The sequence below is a fragment of the Protopterus annectens genome, chromosome 6.part1 (genome assembly GCF_019279795.1).
Source record: "Protopterus annectens isolate FY-2018-M chromosome 6.part1, PAN1.0, whole genome shotgun sequence".
Taxonomy (NCBI): Eukaryota; Metazoa; Chordata; order Ceratodontiformes; family Protopteridae; genus Protopterus; species Protopterus annectens.
In genome coordinates this window covers 378,819,006-378,835,711 of record NC_056738.1, presented here as the reverse complement: position 1 = coordinate 378,835,711, position 16,706 = coordinate 378,819,006, and the positions used below count along the sequence as shown (strand labels likewise).

Genomic DNA, 16,706 nt, shown 5'->3' with positions numbered 1-16,706 from the left:
ACATTATATACATTAAAGGTTTATAAGTTATGTTAGAAATATCAAGGGGAAGCTGTTGGGCAGACTAGCAAGGTGAAGAAGTATTTAATGAAGAACAAGTAGGAATGACTTTATTAGGATTAGGGGGGCAGAGAGCAATTACATTTCCAATTTTGGGAGAGATGAGAATGGAGCTGGGATCTGAAGAGTTCTTCAGTGAAGAAGAGCATCTCAGTGCCAACAATATCTTCAGCAGCGTTATCAAAAAAGCCTAAGGCTTCCCTGGTTCCTGCAGTTTCATTGAAACTGACTGGGGGAAAAGACCTTACCTTTAGTGCCGTTGGTGCCTATCTCTGCACTGACCGCTTCGGCACAGACTGCTTCTATTATTTCAGAGCAGACATCTTCAGAACCAAAGGAATTCCTCTTTAAAGATTAGCCACATAGTTATTCCCCCTCACTAAACCTTTTCGTAGACAGACCTCTAAGCCCCTTCTTAGAGAAACCCAGATCCCCGTTGGTCTGTTCTGTCCATTCCACCAAGAAGTCTCATGGAGTCTTGATAGTTTTGAGGTTGGTGGACCAGCTCTTGGCAGCGAGGGGATTGTCCACTTCTACAGTTTCTAACCTATCTGGCTCTGGAACATTATCTATCTCTATGCCAATGATTGTTCCTTCTCTTGACTCCAACTGAGCCTTCAGAGTTCCTAGTGCCTGTCTTAGTGCTGGTCAGAGCTACTTCTCTGGTGCCAAGTATGGAGGTGAGCTCTTCAGTTCTGTCAGAACTGGAGACCTTCCAGGGTTACGGCTTTGTTGCCGGTTCCGGGGGGCATGGTTTCACTCTGATGTTGTCTGAGCTGTCCATGCCCCTCAGAGTATTGGCACATGTTAGCTCAACACCAACTTTGGAGGCAACCTCCTCAGTGCAGGATGGGACCATCTGTTCTGTAGGAGTCTATTTCAGTTCCGAGCTCCCATTCCTGTATGGGGGGGGGGTTACCTTCCAGGCCATGGAGAGGGCCTTGTCTACAGCAGGCACACAGTCAACACCACTTTCATTGGACCAGCAGCCCTGCCCTTCCCCTCAACTGGAGCTTTCTCCATCCTCTAGAGTGGTTTGACTCTGAAGAATCCATATGAATTTTATGGCAAAAGCTCTTAGTCTGTTGGTGCTGTATTACTATTTGCTACAAATTTACTGCCTTGTTTTTTCTTAGTTTATTAGCCTTGTAGCTGTTGTGTTGTTTTTACTTCCTCCATCCTGTACCCTGAGACAGCAGGCACAGAAGCCTCAGGATCCATCCATAGTTCTCATGTCCTCTTCAGATACTTCTTCGGCCCATTCCACCGAAGAGGGACACTTGAATAGGAAGTGCAAGAGGAAGCTCTTAGACTCCTCTGAAGAATCTTTCACTGAAGATACTGATTTTGATGAAGGGGAAGGTTCCCCAAAATCACCCTCAAAAGATGTCTCCTTTGGAGACATTCTAGGGTTCCTGAAACAGAGGTGTGGCTGGACTACCCTTCAGCCTTCCTCAGAGGAGTCTGTATACCTGGAGGCTTTCCAAGCATGACTCTCTACCACCTGGAGCTCTCCACCCACTGACAGCCTGATTAAATTGATTGCACAGCAGGCTTGGAAGATACCTGATTCTGTCGAGCTAATCCCAAAGAGACCAGACCGTATTTTGTCAGCTCCTCAGGATCAGCAGCATTGGGTGAAAGGAATGCCAACAGCTCCAATGGTGGTAGCTGCAGCCACCAAAAAGGAACTTGAGATGAAAGTCCTACTATCAGTCCTCCTAATAAAGAGTCTAGGATAATGGATAGATTTGGGAAGCATGCATATGCTTCATCACCTTTGTACTAAGGTCCTTCAATTACATGGAACATTTCACGAGACTTCAACGAAATCTGATAAAAAACTGAGATACTCTGACAGGAGCAGTAGCTGTGGGGGTACAAAAAAAAGGTAACTTCTCAGCTAGCAACCCTAGATTGTATTTGCAACTCTTCCATGATACTTATTGCCCATGCAGCTGAAGGGACAACGAGGGCAACAGGATCGGATGTAGCCATTAGGAGACATGCCTGGATGTGCTTAAGTCGTCTTTCATCAATGCTCTTTTTGATGGAACATCTCTTTTTGGCCCCAAAGTTATACACTTTTGCCAGATGTGAGAAAGATGGAAAGACCCTTTCTGCCTTGGGCGTATGCTTTTCCACTCCTGAACGGTCTTACTCCAGGAACCAGAGAAGTCGGAAGCTATGGTTGAAGTCGTTCCATGGATCTTTCTTCCCCCCCAGGGCAGAGGGGAAGTAACAGTGGAAGACACATGCACGAGGTAGCCCGCAAAATCAGGGTTCCAGGGATTCTTTCCCTGGTAACTCTCATCAGCGCTCCTGAATGGAGGCCCAATTGCCGTCCTCTGGAGGCAGTCAAGGGACGATTATCTCTTCACCTACATGTGTGACTCCGGATAACAATGGAGAGTTGGGTGCAGAGGATCATAACCAGAGGTTACAGTATCCCTTTCTCAGAAAAACCCAGAAAATTAAAGAGAATCCCAGACGTTCCACCCAGTCACAGGAATGTAGCAGTCTTAGAAATTCAAAAACTGCTTGACAAAGGAGTCATCCAAGCAGTCCCACCAGACCAGATAGGATCCGAAGTTTACTCAAGATTCCTTTTAGTGCCATAGAAAACAGGAGACTAGAGGCCAATTCTGGATCTCAGTTAGTTGAACAAATCAGTTCAACAAACCAAATTCCGGGTGGTCACGGTTCAGTCTATACTTCTGTTCTTAGGAAAAGATGACTAGTTGTGCTCAATAGATCTTCAGGATGTGTATTATCACAAAAATGGACAAGCAATCCAGAAGATTCCTGTACTTCTGGCTGGGAGCCAGTCATCAGTTCAGAGCCCTTTGGTCTCACCACAGCCCCCAGGGTGTTCTTAAAAGGCAGAAAATGTGGCTTAACCTGGTTATTTTCTTCAAAATGATCTAAGTGGTCCTTACCAATGATTTAAACACTAGCACCCATGCAGAGATTTTGGACAAATTCACCCAAAATAGCAATTATTAACGTGTCTATAGTTTGTTGGATAGGTAATTATTTGTTGGACTGAACCTATACAGTTAAGGTCAGGGGTGGGGTTTTGCTATCCATGGAAAAATGCCACGAGTGATGTTCTCACTGGGCTCTATAGTGAGCGCTCTCCTCTTTCACATATACTGTCTGACACAAAAGCAGAGGCCGACGGTTAAGGAAGTTTGGTGATGATAGCAAACTTGGAGCAGATATCAAATCCCATTTGGGCTAGACAAAGCCAATGCTTTCTGCCTTAATTGTGGTCTTACCATCATTAAGAAATGAAACCTAGTTGTCTTCAGTAAAATTAGCATCACTAGCTTATGTCACATACAGTGGATATAAAAAGTTTACACACCCCTGTTAAAATGCCAGGTTTTTGTGATCTAAAAAATGAGACCACAGTAAGTAATTTCAAAACTTTTCCCACCTTTAATGTGACCTATAACGTGTACAATTCAATTGAAAAACAAATCTGTTAGGGGGAAAAAACATAAATAAAAAAAACGTACAGTAAACTGGTTGCATAAGTGTGCACACCCTTTAATACTTTGTTGAAGCACCTTTTGATTTAATTACAGCATTCAGTCTTCTTGGGAACACACTTGCCATCAATTAAAGAGACTCTGATTAACCCCAAATAATGTTCAACTGTCATATTAGGATTTTTTTGACATTTACTCAGTCGCCTGCTACAGCAAATGCCATGCTTCGCAGTGAGCTTACAAAGCATCAACAGGATCTCATTATTGAAAGGTATCAGCCAGGAGAAGGGTACAAAAACATTTCCACAGCATTGGATGTACCATGAAATGCAGTGAAGACAGTCATCAAAAAGTGGATAAAATATGGGACAACAGTGACATTGCAAAGAACTGGATGTCCCTCCAAAACTGATGATAAGATGAAAACTGGTTAGGGAGGCTGACAAGAGACCAACAGCAACACTGAAGGAGTTGAAGAAATTTCTGGCAAGTACTGGTTGTGTACTACATGTGACAACAATCTCCCGTATTTTCCATATGTCTGGGCTATGGGGTAGGGTTGCAAGACAGAAGCCTTTCCTTACACAGAAAAACATCCAGGCCCAGCTAACATTTGCAAAACAATACATCAAGTCTCCCAAAACCATGTGGGGAAAAATGTGTTATGGTCTGATGAGACCAAGGTTGAACTTTTTGGACGCAATTCCAAAAGGTACATTTGGTGCAAAAACAGCACTTTGCATCACCAAAAGAACACCCCAGGTGAAGCATGGTGGTGGCAGTATCATGCTTTGGGGTTGCTTTTCTTCAGCTGGAACTAGGGTTTTAGTCAAGGTGAAGGGAATTATGAACAGTTCCAAATACATGTCATTTTTGGCCCAAAACCTTCAGACGACTGCTAGAAAGCTGAAGATGAAGAGGAATTTCACCTTTCAACATGACATTGACCCCAAACATGCAACCAAATCAACAAAAGAATGGCTTCATCAGATGAAATTAAAGTTTTGGAATGGCCCAGCCAATGCCCAGACCTAAATCCAATAGAAAATCTGTGGGGTGACCTGAAGAGGGCTGTGCACAAGAGATGCCCTCGCAATCTGACAGATTTGGAGCGCTTTTGCAAGGAAGAGTCTGCAAATATTGCCAAGTCAAGATGTGCCATGCTGATAGACTCCTACCCAAGAAGACTGAATGCTGAAATTAAATCAAAAGGTGCTTCAACAAAGTATTAGTTTAAGGCTGTGCACACTTCTGCAACCTGCTTATTGTACGTTTTTTTACATTTTATATTTTTCCCTTAACAGATTTGTTTGTTTTTCAATTGAGGGACAGGTTCATAACCCAGAGACTGCCTGTGGTATGGAATAGACTTCTCATACATGTCAAACAGAGCACATCACTGGCCCTCTTCAAGAGAAATTGTGATGAGTGGATGGGAAATAGAAAATTCACCCCGGGGATCACTCCAGTGGCTCTACTCGACAGAGGCTCTGGGAACTAAGATCAGGTGGCACGATGCCTGGGTAATCCTATGGGCTAGGCTTGTAAAGGCTCCAAGGCCATTAGCCTAGTACCCATCTATGAATTGTAAAGGTTATAGGTCACATTAAAGGTGGGAAAAGTTTTGAAATGATTTATTGTGGTCTCATTATATCACAAAAACCTGGCATTTTAACAGTGGTATGTAAACTGTTTATATCCACTGTAGATAATATGCTTCTTAAATCTGACACAGTCATCAGGGATTTGGTACATGTTTTGATAATAAATTCTCCTTTGACCATCATGCCTGCGTCATGGTTATATAAACCTTCTGTTTTCTATAACATCTCCATCATGGTACTTCCCCAACATCTAAAGAAGTTATACTTTCACCCAGGGGTGTAGCTAGGATTTTCAAATTTGTACTCACAGCTCTCAAACTGCTACCCCCCTCCCCAGGCAAGCTACGGCCATTCTCATAATTCACAGTTTGCTCTTTTAGTGTCTATGAAGAGGCATTCGCTGTAATGCCTCTTCAGTAATATAATATAGATTCACTCAAACTCGGTTCCTTGAATTGAAAATGAACCTGAAAGTCAGGTCTTTGAAAAAATGCAGCATGGTAGTTGGGGTAGAGAATTCATGCTTTTGTTTTCTGTAACTAAGGTACAGGTTTTGAGCTTGAGTAAATTACTAACCACCTTCTACCCCTAACTAGGGTGTTTCATTCACACACACACCCCTACCTACCTCTTTGTTCAAAAAATATGGACAAAGTCTAAAATAAACAGGGACAGATATTAAAAATGATCTTGTGAACTTAGAAAGTTGCTAGAATAACAGGATTTGTGCTAGTATGAGAAAGTTGCTAGAATAACAGGATTTGTGTTAGTATGAATTTTTCTAAAGGACAAATGTCTGTCATTATTTAGCAACTTCAGCCTTTAATGATTTTCTAGAAAATCACAAAATTTATGAGGAACAGACAAAAAATATGGGGCAAAAATCTGGACATTCTGCAAAATTTGGACAGTTGAGAGGTATGCTACCTACCTACCTCACACACACACACACCTCTCAACCTCTTAGAGCAACAAACTCATAAATAAAACTGAGGCAAAGGCCCAAAAATAAGGACTTTTTTTAAATATTGCTCTTATAAACTTAGAAAGATAATAGAATAGTAGGAGGTCTTGCATTAGTATGAATTTTCTGAAAGGTATGAAATCTGAAACTCAAATGTCTGCCATTATTTCCTAACTTCAGTCTTTAACGATTTGCCAGAAAACCGCAATTTTATGAAAAACAGACCAAAAATGTGATGCAAAAATATAAAATTGCCACACAATACAGCTGGAAACCTGTCAAAGAAGGGACACCATTTTAATATGAGCACAGTTAACTTGAACAGATGACAAAATTAGAGAATCTACATGCATTTCTGAAATAAAAGTAATGTATAACTCTGATCATTACAGTTATTTATAAAAGTAAACCCTCCACGTTTTCTTCCAAAATTGCTATTTTACGGAAAGATTAGGGGGAGAGCAACATTTTGAGCCAAAATTGGGGACAGTTGAGAGGTTTGGATATTCCTAATTCTATAAAGCAATTTATTTGCACATACCTCTCAACCTCTTAATGCAGGAAATCTGGACAAGGCCAAATATATTGGGGGAACATACAAACACTACTAAAAATTGATCTTGTATAAACTTAAGACAGTTGACAGAATATCAGGTCTTGCTTTAGCATGCATTTTTCTGAAGATTGTGACGTCTGAAACTTAATGTCGGTCATTATTTAGTGACTTCATTCCTAAATGATTTGCCAGAAAAGTTTTATTTTGCATTTTACAGCACGAACACCAACAAATATCTGCTAAACAAAGCAATGCAGTCTCACAACGAAACTAGACTTAGCATTAAAACTTCTCTGCCCTTGAAACTCACATTCATTGAAACCCACATTCAAAGAAAATACATTTTGCCAGTGGCAGATAAAGATTAACTTTGGGCTGTTTTCAAATCATAGGCCCCTTGCACATGAAACATACACATGCTCTTTGATACACCTTCCTGATTGTATTGAATTATATTCCTTGTACAATACAGTATAGTTGTTGGAGAACGTTTTAAATTTATTGGTTTGAACATTTTTCCAGTAAACAATGAAACAAAATGCATGCACCAATAATGACAAAACAGCCCAATTCATAACATTTCCATCATAAAAGTCTACTCAAACTTCTACAGTCCACCAGTATCAGTAAATATGCACAATCTCTGAACTAGTAAAAGCCATCTACATAATACCACATTAAAGAAATCTGCAACTAATGAAGAGGCTGCTGCTAGCAAACAACTTTATATTTCATAGTTTCATCTACAAATAAAGTGCCTGTTGCCCTTGAGGAATAAATTGCCTATGTTGCATTAAAAACAATGATACGCTAGTAATATTGCAATAGGGAATGGATGGCAAACTGATAACATGTTCATAGTTACTACTAGATATCTTCGCCAAAACGGACTACAGCATCCACCCCTCTTTTACAACACAGTACAGTATCAGCAATGCATCTACCTACTGTGGGAGAAGAACCCACAGCCTTCTGCATCAAAGGCAAGTACACTACCTGTTGTGCTATTAACAGTACAAGCAGACTCAGCATAAGCAGCACTAAACTTTAGTTCCCCTGCAGCTCTCAGCTCCTTTTAAAATGTCAACACTCAACTGTATCTCTGAACTTTGCAGCACAAGAAATCTGGAAAAAGCCAACATTTATTGGGGGCAGGGGGGCAAAAGCCCAAAAACCAGGGACACATTTTAAACATTGCTTGTATAATTTTGGAAAGTTGCTAGAATAAAATGTGTTATCACCATGCATGTCTTGAACCCAGAATCATATGCAATACAGTCAGTGCAACACACCACTATGCTAAATCAGCAGTTTGAAAAATAGGACGACTGAAACTTAATGGCTATCATTTAGATAGCTCTCAACCTCTTAGCACAAAAAAACCTGGACAAACAAAGCCAATAATGAGGGAATACAAACAGTTCTCACTTCACACCTTAGCACAAAAAACCTGGACACACAACAAAAACAGTAATGGGGGAAATGCAACTTCAGTTCTCAGCATAGCTAACAACCATTAGAAAAGCAAATCTGAACAAAGTTCAGAAATGGTGGTGGTTAAGGACTTTAGGCTCTTCTTACCATGAAGCAAAGGTACAGGGTTTGAGCCTGAACACTTATAGCCAGCAGGTGACACACGCTCTTTCTAATGATAACACATTGGGTAGCTTAAACTCTATGTATAACCAAAAAATATACTGGACTCACTATTTGAGCTTTCCCCATGAACTTCTTGATATCAGCTTTTGAACACACAATAAATTTGTTGTGACTGGAGCCCCAATCATAATTCTCTATATTCTTTTGCCTGAAGATCAACATTTATTTTCTGTAACTCTTTGATGATATCTAGTGGTTTATCACATTTTGAAAGCCATTTTACTAAAATTTTAATAATGGGCTAAATATACATTGTCACCGTATTGGAGAATAAACATTCTTCAAGAGAGTATTAATGTTGAAAGACTACGTTGAAGTGTAAGTGCACATGAAGTTCAAGTTTAGTTGAGAAACATAGTGGTCGGTATAGTTTTTCATTGCGCAGCCCCAGAGAAACTCAACAGAGAAGTCAATTGTATTTTAGGGTAGTAGCAGGTGTTATTTCATTTACAAGCTGTTTGACAGACTAAATACCAACTTTTGGGAGTGACTGTGTAAATAAATTATCGATCGGTGTGATTATCTATACTTGACTCAATGAATTATTGCACAAGTCAAATTCTAAAACTCAAACACACACTATACATAAAAGCGTTTTAATCAAAGCTGTTGATTTGTCCAGAAAAGGAAGAAAAACAAAAATATGGGAGTGAAATCGGTTGTGTATCCTGGCATACTGACTATTCGAAACTTTTTTTTAATCTCAACAGTTTACAACATCGTTAACTACTTTAAGTAACAAGTTACATAAATGAGTACACTTCTGCTCCAAGATAAAAAAATAAACTTAAAATGATTATAGGAGTTCGTAGTTAGAATGGCGGCATTTGGAAGGGTGTGTGCATTTTAATAGGTTCATAGGTTAGTACTAAGCTGACTGCCCTTGCGAGCCATTTTAAGCCTAGCTAATTATCCCTTGTGAGACTCAAAACCTGCACCTTGTGTTTGTAAGGCAAACATCTTAACCATTAGGCCACCCTCCCAACCCCCAGACCGATGTGGACAACAATATGAGGCTGTAACTACAAAAGCAGAAACTTGTCCAAATGCAATATTACAGGTATCTGGTAACCAAAGGGGTGGGGGTGGGGTTCTGTCCAGAGTTACATTCAGAAATTGGAAGGGCTCTGCATAAAACCATTAAGTGTCAGGGTTTCACATCAGGATTCATATCACTGCTGCTCCTTTCTGAATAAGATAAATACAAGAAACTAAAAGCTCCTGTGGTTTACTGAACTCATTTAGTATTCGCCAGTAGCTTATCTCTCCTTTTTATGTTGCAGCCTACTTGAGATTCTTTTGTACTAGGCTCTCCTTTTGATGTTTGCAGGGCACACCCTGCTGGATGGAGATGGAGCTCCGGGAATCGAAAACATCATAACCACCTAGATATCCCTCAAACAATACCTGTACAGTAACGGCTCTATGACCCCAACCCTAAAGCCTGCAACTGAGAAGCAATACACTTCACAAGCCAGTGCATTTTGTTTTCTGACTCTTGGATTGTACAATAAAAATTGTGTACAGGACACCACTATAAATTACTAGCAAGGCAGATGCTGTTCTGCCCAATCAGCGGTTGTTGCTAAGACTTTGAGGGCTTCCCTGATTTGTGCCTTTGCTCAATTTGAATACTGAAGAAACATGCCCCTATAAAATAAGATTTGTAATCTACACACAAACACACACACACACACACACACACATACCCACACACACACCTTCCTTACCTGATAATCTGTTCGTGACACTCGATTGCTTTCTATCTTCACATTTCCCACTCGTGATAATCCATTTGCAGTTGTCTTCTTCCACTTGCTCACTACTGCACATTTCCCGCTTGCGGCCAGCCGGACATGACGTGAGCTCACTTCCGACTGGCTCGTATCCCCCTTAAAGGAGCCAACAACCTTTAAAAATACGTACTTTTTTTTTTTTTTAAGATGCTACCCCCTCTTCTAAGAAGTTGTACTGAAATCAGTACAGTGCGTATGCCTCCCGACGTCCCTGCTTTCACCTTATTCCTCCCTTATTAGACCCATCATTGAATGTAATGCCCCCTTGGCATGTACCCTGATAAGCACTGAATCCAAATTGAGAGACACCAGTTTTTTTCTCACCAGAAAGGTCTTGGTCTGAGTACCCTTATCTTCTCTTGTAGAATAAAGACTTATCCTTCTACTAAGTGCTTTACAGGCTCCTGAGTCATGATCTCCGCTCAGCTGTTTATAGTGAAACAACTCAATCAGCTTTGTGTTCCTTCACATGTAACCAGTAGTAAAATGAACGTGTACTCTGCAAACCTAAACCTATACTGCCACATCAGCAGTACCATATGAAGTGACAGTTACCTAACCCAGCATATCTTCATTTCTAGAGTACGCCACCTTTGCATATCAAATAAAGTACTCAACTGGCATCCTTTGAAACCAGTCATTATTACTGAATGGATGATCACCTGAAGTATGTGGAGATTTTCTGCTTAATGGAGGGCACTTGTAGTCTTCTAACATTTTTAATGATGTGACAGTGCTTTCAATGACCTCACTGGCCACACACACAGTTAAGGATCTGAGTGTGTAAGATTATAGGGCCTCTTAGTTAAGAACCTATGAATGTGTATACGATTATAGGACCAGCCCTTACATTTATAAATAGTCAAAGGGTTATAAAAAATATTTTTCAATCTATTTAGGTGGCAGTGAGTAAAACTTCCACAGAGAACTCTAAAGTGAATTGAGGTTGCAGCTGATCCTGATGCTGCAGATGTCTTGCCAGCAGTCTGTATTACGTCATCCTAGTCGTAAGGAGAGAGTGTTTCTGTGAAAGGATACACTTGTGCATCTGCTGTCTTATGGTGCAAGGTGTTTAACATGCAAAGCTTTTTACATTAGGTATGTTTGTAACTAAGCTTTCTTTAAAATGGTGTGGTCTTTTCAGACATGGTGTGCATTTCTTTACTTTTCATCTTTCTGTCTTCAGAGTAAAGGAATTGCAAATATGTAAATGTATATTCTAGGGCAATTCTAGGGGCTTTAACCCAGTGTGTTGCAAACTTTAGTTCTTTTAGATGCTGCCTTTATTATAATTCTAATATGTTTTTTTTTTAATGCAGAATATGCATGGGCACTAACGAATCCCATTAAACATGTTAACCTCCTGGACCAGAGGGCAAAGCAGCTGTTGGGTCTGATAGATGAAAATGAGGTAAAGCCAAGGAGCAAAGCTAATATTATGAAAGTATTTTACTGTGCTTTGAATGTGAATACACAAAATGGAAATGTGGCCTCAGACAAAAATGTTTAAAAACATTTTATTCGGAGAATACTGCGCATTTAAAACTTTCTGTATTTTTTGTCTTGAGTGCTTACATTCACTGTACTACTTTCTTTCTAGAAGGATTAATGTTTAATACTTCACAATTTCTACAAATTAAGTTCTAAGCCTGTATAAGCATTTCACTATGATTTTGTGATGAACTGATTCCACCCCATTGTCACACCACAGTTCTTTTGGCATTTAATGTGGAATTTAGATGAAAACAAATAGTAGTAATGAGTTAGGGGGGGGTGTACTGCCTTGATGGTCTTTATGCATGCAGGGAAACCAACTGCATAAATAAGTCTTGAGTGTGTGACTTTCCCTGTGCTAAAAAAATTCTACTTTATCAGCTTCAGGGGGTGGAACCCTTAAGTCCTCATCAGTAAAAGTTTTGGAAGAACCAGGAGAGTGACTGCACTTTTATCTATTGCATCTATTGTATTGATCTATGCCTTCCTGGATGGGTCACGGTTGGAAAGATTATTTCACTTAACAAGCAAACAGTATAGAAGATTATGAAGGATCTTCGATCATAACCAAGTTATGCATTTGAGACATGGATGCCAAGAAATTTGCCTTGAGTGAAGTGAAGCAAAACTTGAGATGTGAATCCTGGTACCAGTGTTTTCAGACTTGGTAAACTGGTGATCTGATGATGTCATCTTCATTCCTCCTCTCAATAGGGTCTCGGATCTGAACTTTGGATCCATCTCAGCCACATAGAGCTTTACCAGCAAAAAATATAGAAGATTGACAGGTCTTCAGTCACAACCAGGTTATTATGCATTTGATGTACTGATGTCGAGAAATTCGCCTCTGGAGTGGAGTGTGGCAAAGCTCTAGACTTTAATCTTGGCGTCCATGCTAAGAACACACAAGAGTTATGATTCAAAAGACACAATTGTAATTGTGTGTAGTGCATGGACCATTATCTTTTCTATATACTCCCAATTAAAGGGAAAAAAGTGTAGGAATGCAAAGTATTTTACAGCTTTGAATGGCATAACACATTTAACATTGCCAAACAGACAGTGGGGAGCAGTGGTGTGTGCTGTTAGACCCTTAACTCCACTTTACCACACTTTTTGTTTAAAATTATGGCAGAGTGAAATAATAGCTTTTAAAGCTGTTGCTGCTTCTACCAGCTTTTCACTGGTGGATGGGACTGGCAGCTGTTACTTTGTAGCATAAGATTAGAGTTTAACAGAACTTAAAGATGCTTAGCAGAAGCTTGGTAAGCACCTTTCTGACATCAGAAAGGTTATTAGTTTGTCTTTACAATTCCAGAGAGTAAAATCTAAGTTCATTGTATTACAAGTAAATCGTTAATTGTAAACACTTTATCAGAGTTACTAAATATTGAATCACTTGAACAGATTTTTCTGTACCAAAAATGTACAAAGGTGATTGTCTGAAAAATCAAGAAACTTTTTTTTAAGAACTTAGTCTGAAAAAGATTAATCAGAAATGAGGCTTAAAAAAACTTTCTTCACACACTTATCTGTAATGGGAACATTCCCTCAAAGGTTCACACTTTAGTAATAACCCAGCATGTTGTACAAAAAAATGATTAAAAAAAAAAAAAAATCTCTGCTTTGATCAGCTTCAGATGCTAAAACAGTTAGTTTGTACAGTGCACCAGTATTTTTAGATGTAGTAAACTGGTGATCTGATGATGTCTTAATTCCTCCTCTCAATAGGGTCTCAGATCTGAACTTTGGATCCATCTCAGGCACATTCTTCAGACTTGGATCCAACTCTTGAGCTCTTCCCTCTTACCCATAATGCACCACATGCACCCAAGCACCTCAGATCATGTTTGCCTCTTCAGTGTCCAGATGTGGATCTCTCTGCTCTCGAGTGATAGTTACCCTTTCCAGGAAAGTTATAACTTTTTGGGATAGCATTACTGTAAGTCCTCCTTCTGTAGTTCTTCCTTTGTGTGTGTGTGCGCGTGTGTGTGTGTGTGTGTGTGTGTGTGTGTGTGTGTGTGTGTGTGTATGTATATGCATATGCAAGAGTTATAAAAAAAAAAAAAAATCAGTCAGTAGTTAAAGTTAGACTTAGTTATCTGTAAAATTATTTATAGTGAAGATCCTTTAGTCTTATTAGTCTTACTTAAGCTCTAGTCTAAGGTTAACTAAAGTCTTCAACTGTTCCTAGGCTGTCCTTTTGTTTTTGGCAGGCTTTGATAGTTATGTCGGACAAACCTTCTCCCGGCTTTAAACATTGCAGTTCTTGTGGGCATAAAATCCCCAAGCAGGATGCCCACAAGGAGAGAGTGTATTTCTTAGGGGCAGACCACTTAAAGGCATAGTATGCTGACTGTGCGTCATTTAATCCTCGAGCTCTTGCTGAATTGATTCTGAGGGGTCTTCTTCCATCGGCTCCTGAGGGTCAGACCGCTTCCTTGGCCTCTAACTCATATTCTGCTACCAAAGAGGCAAAAAAGGGCTCTCCATGAGAGACCCTCAAGAGCCTAAAGCCAAGAAAAAGTTTGGATCCGACCCCCTCGCATCTGAAGAAAGTGTCTACCCCTTTGGATCCATCAGCATCCTTGGATCCAGTGGAAGTTATTTCTTTATGGTCATCTCCACTGTTGGCTCTGGTGTCTGCTCCATTGACGTAGGATCCAAGAGCCTCAAGCAAGTCTCCAGCTCACTCAGCTAGCTCTAAGCACTCCCGACCCCACTCTGATTCAGATCCTCTAGAAGCTGGTCCGAGGTGGACATGGGCATGATGATAAGGAGATTCCTCAAGGCCCTGATCCAGATGGCGATAGTCTCTGCTCTGTCCCCTGTCAGATCCGTGAGCTACCCAGGCCATACCATCAGGACTCCTTCTCCGAACCAGCCTTCGGTTTCAGAATGGCAGGGTTCGGGACTCCCATGCATGTCAGGTTCGGTGCAGGGGAAGCTCCCTTCCTCGACACTGATGTTACCCTTGATCAACCCTGTTCTGATTCTCTCGGAGCAGAGTAAGTCTTTGAGCCTTGGTGTCAGTGCTGGGTCTGGAGGACTGGGGTCTGCTTCATCTTTGTCAGAGTCATCTCTTCCCCTAGGTGCCTCAGCACTTGACAGCTTGGGTCTGATGCCTTCTGGAGGCTGCGGATCTGGGGTGAGTCTTAGCTGTTTTTCCCTGTGTGGCTTCATGGGAATCAGACATGATCTCTCCCAGTCCATCGACTTTTAGGGTAGTGGCGAGGGTTTTCTCCAAACTTGGAGATCCATCACCACATGTCCTGCAATGCACTCCTGTACCCCCATTGGGTCAAGATCTTGAGCCCATTCGTCCTGCCATGAGTCAACCTGTCCCGAGCAACCTTCAAGAACTTCCTGCCCAGGAGGGTTCCCCTTCTTCTGACACTTCCCCAGAGTACCCTGCTGAGGAAGTCCCCCGGAAGAAGTGCAAAAGAGATGCATTGACTGTCCATTGGAGTCCTTAACCGAAGACACTGACTTCGGTGAGGGGGGAGGATCCCCCCGATCCCCACCTGAGGACGTCTCATTCAGGGACATTCTAGAAATCCTGAAGCAAACATTCTAGAAATCCTGAAGCAAACATTCTAGAAATCCTGAAGCAGAAAGGTGGGTGGTCTACCCAACCTTCTCCTCCTGAGAGGAGTCAGTGCTCTTGGAGGTGTTTGGGGCGGGCCCATCTATGACCTGCATGACCCCTCCGACAGACGACCTCATTGATCCTGAAGTCAATAAAATCAGCGTAAAAAATTCAACAAAAAGCAAATTAAAAGTCATGCTCCAAAACGCTAGGAGTCTAAACATGAGACTGCACTCATTGCAAGCATTCTTAACCCTGGAAAATGCTGACATCTGTGCAGTCACAGAAACCTGGTTCAAAGCTTCGGAGAGCACCCCAGCCTTACCTGGTTACTCATCCTATCATACATTCAGACCCCAAACTGTGGGCCTGTAAAGCCAAAGGAGGTGGAGTTTCAATATACATTAAAGACCTACACACCTCCAGGCTTGTCAAACAGTATGACGCACAGGAGACACTCCGGGTGCAGTTTACCATTGACAAGACCCATGTTCAAATCATAGCTAGCTACTGACCCCCAAATCTGACTCAAGATGCCCAATTCACCTATTTGGACCTGTTCGAATCTATCAAGATTCATCTCTTTACCCTGATCCTGGGTGACTTTAACTTCCCAAACGTAGATTGGAAGAACTACTCATGCCAGAACACAAATGCTCGGAGATTCCTCAATTTTGTCAATGCATATGCCTTTGAACAGCTAGTCGATATCCCCACAAGAGGCGATAATATCTTGGACTTGGTATTAACCAACATGAGTAACCACTGCAGCATCCCTATAGTATCATCCTCCCTGGTAAGATCCAACCATAAAGTGGTAACTTTTGACGTCACCATCTCCCGAACCCGCCTCTGCCTAGGATCAGACATAAAAACTTCTCCTAAGGGATGGTATAAACAGCTTCACAACCCTCTCTGTAGGAACTGGCACCAATATCCAAAACTACACCAAAGCACTAAACGAGCATTTACATAGATGCATGGAATCTGGAATACCCGACAGGACTAAATCATCCTCCGTAAGGAAGAGTAAACCTGTCTGGTGGACATCTGCAATAAATAAACTCTATAACAAAATTGAACAATTGCTGTCCAAGACCAAGAAGGAGCAGGTGCTCAATTGGAAGCAATGTTTCCCTAGCCTGAACAAAGCAAACTTTGAGTCCAAATTGGCCACATCTGCTAGAGGCAGTCATAAGGCCTTCTTCACATATGTCCACAACCTCAAAGGAAGCACCCAGATCTGTTCAGAACAGGTGGTCAAGGACACCTCATATACAAAGGGCATAACTATAGCAAACTTGGTGGCTGATGGATTCAGCAAAAACTTCATCCCTCTGCCCCCCATCAGTAAATCAGGGATATCCCCAGTACCTGCCCCCTTCCCTGTATATCTAGGGAACAGGTAATCACTGCTCTCTCAATAGCAAAAAATACAGCCTCCATGGGACCCGATAACATACCATGCTGCATCCTACATGAACTCA

The 16,706-nt window shown here is 41.2% G+C and overlaps 1 protein-coding gene across 2 annotated transcripts in view; it reads left to right on the top strand.

The window, feature by feature from the left end:
* PLCB3 (phospholipase C beta 3) overlaps positions 1-16,706 on the top strand; it is a 2,354,563-nt gene that overhangs the window by 2,014,476 nt on the left and 323,381 nt on the right. For both annotated transcript variants that reach the window (XM_044075790.1, XM_044075791.1), the window contains exon 24: positions 11,456-11,547. In XM_044075790.1, coding sequence (XP_043931725.1) covers positions 11,456-11,547 — 92 coding nt within the window. The remainder of the gene's footprint in view (positions 1-11,455; positions 11,548-16,706) is intronic.